This window comes from Tupaia chinensis, unplaced genomic scaffold (assembly GCF_000334495.1).
Source record: "Tupaia chinensis unplaced genomic scaffold, TupChi_1.0 Scaffold000159_1, whole genome shotgun sequence".
NCBI classification, from domain to species: domain Eukaryota; kingdom Metazoa; phylum Chordata; class Mammalia; order Scandentia; family Tupaiidae; genus Tupaia; species Tupaia belangeri.
The window spans coordinates 1516502-1519866 of record NW_006159630.1 but is presented as its reverse complement, the minus strand read 5'-3'; the positions used below and the strand labels follow the sequence as shown (position 1 = coordinate 1519866).

General features: G+C 67.4%; 1 protein-coding gene across 1 annotated transcript in view; it reads left to right on the top strand.

Annotated features, from left to right (window-relative positions):
• Positions 1-3365, top strand: part of BAIAP2 (BAR/IMD domain containing adaptor protein 2) — a gene marked incomplete in the record, with an annotated part of 57896 nt that overhangs the window by 46659 nt on the left and 7872 nt on the right. The window contains 5 exon segments of the mRNA XM_014586731.2: positions 33-161; positions 274-475; positions 865-1066; positions 1918-1986; positions 2361-2523. Coding sequence (XP_014442217.1) covers positions 33-161; positions 274-475; positions 865-1066; positions 1918-1986; positions 2361-2523 — 765 coding nt within the window.

The following is a 3365-nucleotide window of genomic DNA, read 5'->3' as shown; positions in this document are numbered from 1 at the left end:
CCCCGGCCCGGCCCCGCCGGCGGAGCCGGCAGGCGGCCGGCAGCAACGGCACCATCCTGCCAGGTGCTCTGTCGGCCTCCAAGTCCAACCTGGTCATCTCTGACCCCATCCCCGGCGCCAAGCCCCTGCCAGTGCCCCCTGAGCTGGCTCCTTTTGTGGGGGTGAGTCCAGGCCTCTGAAGGCTGTGAGATACAGGAGGGTGGCCTTGAGGGGCCAAGCCAGGGCAAGGGCACAGCCCCCAGCGACACCCGCCTTGCCACCCCTTCTCTGCAGCGGATGTCCGCCCAGGAGAGCGCACCCATCGTGAACGGCGTCGCAGGCCCTGACGGCGAGGATTACAACCCCTGGGCCGACCGCAAGGCTGCCCAGCCCAAGTCCCTGCCTCCCCCGCAGTCTCAGAGCAAGCTGAGTGACTCGTACTCCAACACGCTCCCTGTGCGCAAGAGCGTGGCCCCCAAGAACAGCTACGCCACCAGTAAGGGCTCGCCAGGGCAGGAGGCGGGCCTGTAGCAAGGCCGTACCTCTGAGGGAGGCTTTGTGGGCGTGCAGGGTGTGCGTACAGTGTCTGGGGGCTGTGCGCATTCCATGGTGCGCATGGGTGTGGTGTGCGTGCAGCACCCCAGATTTTCCAGCAGTGCCCACGGGTTTTACCTGGCCTTCCCATTAAGGCAGCCGTGGGCTGTGCGCGTGGCGGGTGTCGCTGACTTGGGCAGGCGTGGTGCTCTGTGAGCTCCCAGTAGCCCTGCCCATCAGTGCGCACCATCAGTGTGCACTTGAGGACGTTGTTGCACCCTGGCATCCGCCCTGGGTCCTGCCTCCTTTCTGCCGTGGACAGCACCCTCATTCCTGCCTGCTGTCCCACAGCTGAGAACAAGACTCTGCCACGCTCCAGCTCCATGGCGGCTGGCCTGGAACGCAATGGCCGCATGCGGGTTAAAGCCATCTTCTCTCATGCGGCCGGGGACAACAGCACCCTGCTGAGCTTCAAGGAGGGCGACCTGATCACCCTGCTGGTCCCTGAGGCCCGTGACGGCTGGCACTATGGCGAGAGCGAGAAGACCAAGATGTGAGCCCTGGGTGGGGCAGGGGGACGTGGGACCCCGTGGCTCCGGATGCTTCCTCGGTTGATCCAGCTCACAGACTCGCCCTGGAGGAAAGCTGGGTGGTGGGACATGCATGGCCCAGGAGGGCGGTGACCATCTTCACGCGTCGTGCCATCCCCTCCACGCCCCTCAGTGTGGCATAAGCATGCCGTCCCCTGCGTACGTGCCGTGGGCGTGTGGTGCCTGCAGCGAGCTGACAGCAGAGGTTGACTTGGCTGGCGGAGGCCACAGCCCTGCCACCCCATGGCTTTTCCACTGTGCATTCCGAAAGTCGTGTTGTTGTGACACACGAGCTGCACTTCCCTGGCTTATCAACCCCTGTCCGCGGAGTGCCTGGCCAGTACCCCCACTGCTGGCCCTGCCCCTGCGGTGATGTCGGGAGGCCCCTTCTCGGCCACGGTGTGTCCTTAGCAGCTGCCGGCCAGCTTAGAGGCATCAGCCACCCCGCCCTGGGCAGGGCGCAGGTGGGAGGGTCTCGAGGGACAGCATGCCTCTGGGCACTGCCCCCTTCCAGTGGCTTCTCTGGCCATCGCCGCGCTCAGTGTGGGGCTGGGCTGCTGTGGGGACCTGCCCTCTGAGCAGCAGCTCTGCCCAGGACCCTGGCAAGGCCTGCACCCCCATGCAGGAGGTAGGGCAGGGACAGCCCCAGGACCGCACCTCAGGGCCGAGCACGCCAGTGCACATGAGTCCTTGCTGTCCCGCGGAGTGCCGGGGAGCTGGCCGGGCAGGTCGTGGCAGCCAGCAGGGCAGGGTTCAGCTCAGCTCTGCCGTGGCCCTGGGCTGCACTGGACCTCTGAGGTGGGCTCTCTTGCAGGCGGGGCTGGTTTCCCTTCTCCTACACCCGCGTGCTGGACGGTGATGGCAGTGACAGATTGCACATGAGGTGAGAGCCGGCGGGGCTCTGGAGAGGAGGGGCTGCGCGGACACGGCGTGGCTGGGCTCCAGGCGCGAGGGAGGGGCGGGTGCTGCGGTGCCACCCTGTGGGGGACGGGCGTGGGTCCCCAACCACGTCCCTCAGGCCCTGGGAGAATTAGGTGGGACTGGGCTGCCGAAGGGTGGGGGCTGGGGTAGACCAGGGCTCCCCTGGCGGATGCAGTGGTTCAGCCCTCCCCAGACGTCCCCTCGCCCAGGTCTGGGCAGTCACCCTGGTGGAAGGAGGCATGCTGGGCTGGGCGGACCCTGGGAAGCATGGCAGCCTCTCCTCACCCCCGAGGGCTGACCGTACTGGGCTCCAGCCTGAGCCTCTGTCTGTTGCAGCCTGCAGCCCGGGAAGAGCAGCAGCACCGGCAACCTCCTGGACAAGGAGGACCCGGCCCTGCCGCCCCCTGACTACGGCTCGTCCTCTCGGGCCTTCCCCGCGCAGACGGCCGGCACCTTCAAGCAGAGGCCCTACAGCGTGGCCATGCCCGCCTTCTCCCAGGTGAGCAGCGCCGAGCTGGGAGAGTGGCAGAGGGCCCAGGGGCCGGGCGCTGCTGCCAGGTGGTGGTGACAGGCCTATGCTGAGGGCTGTGTGGTTTGGCCATGAGGCCACCCCTACTCCCACCACCAGGCCCCCACCTGCAAGTCCAGCCCCCTGCTGGGTGGCCTGTCCACTGCCTTTCCTTGGGGTGTTGGGGGGCATGGGGCTGCCTCTCGGCGGGCCCCGGACGCTGCTCTGGGGAGGAGCTGCTTGTCCAGCAGCACAGAGCACCCTCAGTCAGGTCCAGGCCAACACAAGCGGCTATCGACTGTGTCGGGGCCCTCCCGGCGGGTCGGCCAGTGCTGGTCTCCTCAGCCCGCTGTCCTGGCCTCGGGCTGAGGGGGGTGGAGCTTGAGGCCGCACAGCTCGGTCCCGGAGGATGGCGGGGCTGCAGGCCTGGAGGCCCTGCAGCTGATGTTGCACTAGGTGGGTCGATCGTCTGGTTCGGCCTCACGGCCGCGGATGGCCAGCAGCTGTTCCAGTGCACCCCAGGCAGGGGGTGGAGGGGGAGAGGGTAGTAGAGGGTGGAGAGCTCTTGCCCACTTCACCCAGAGAGTTGTTGAGGAGCAGATGGCCCCCAAGGCATCAAATGGCAACTGAGGGTCCCCATGTAGACACTGGGCCCCTGGCTGTGGTTACATTAGAAAGCAGGCGAGGCCCTGTGGCTGGCACGGAGCCCGGGGTGGCTTCAAAGAGGCCAGTGCACGGTGAGATGGCCAGTGGGGGACCGGGCTGGAGTGTGTGGCTGGACCCTAGTAGAAACCTTCCAGAGGAGGGGGGGGGGGTGTGGTGGGGGGCCCGGG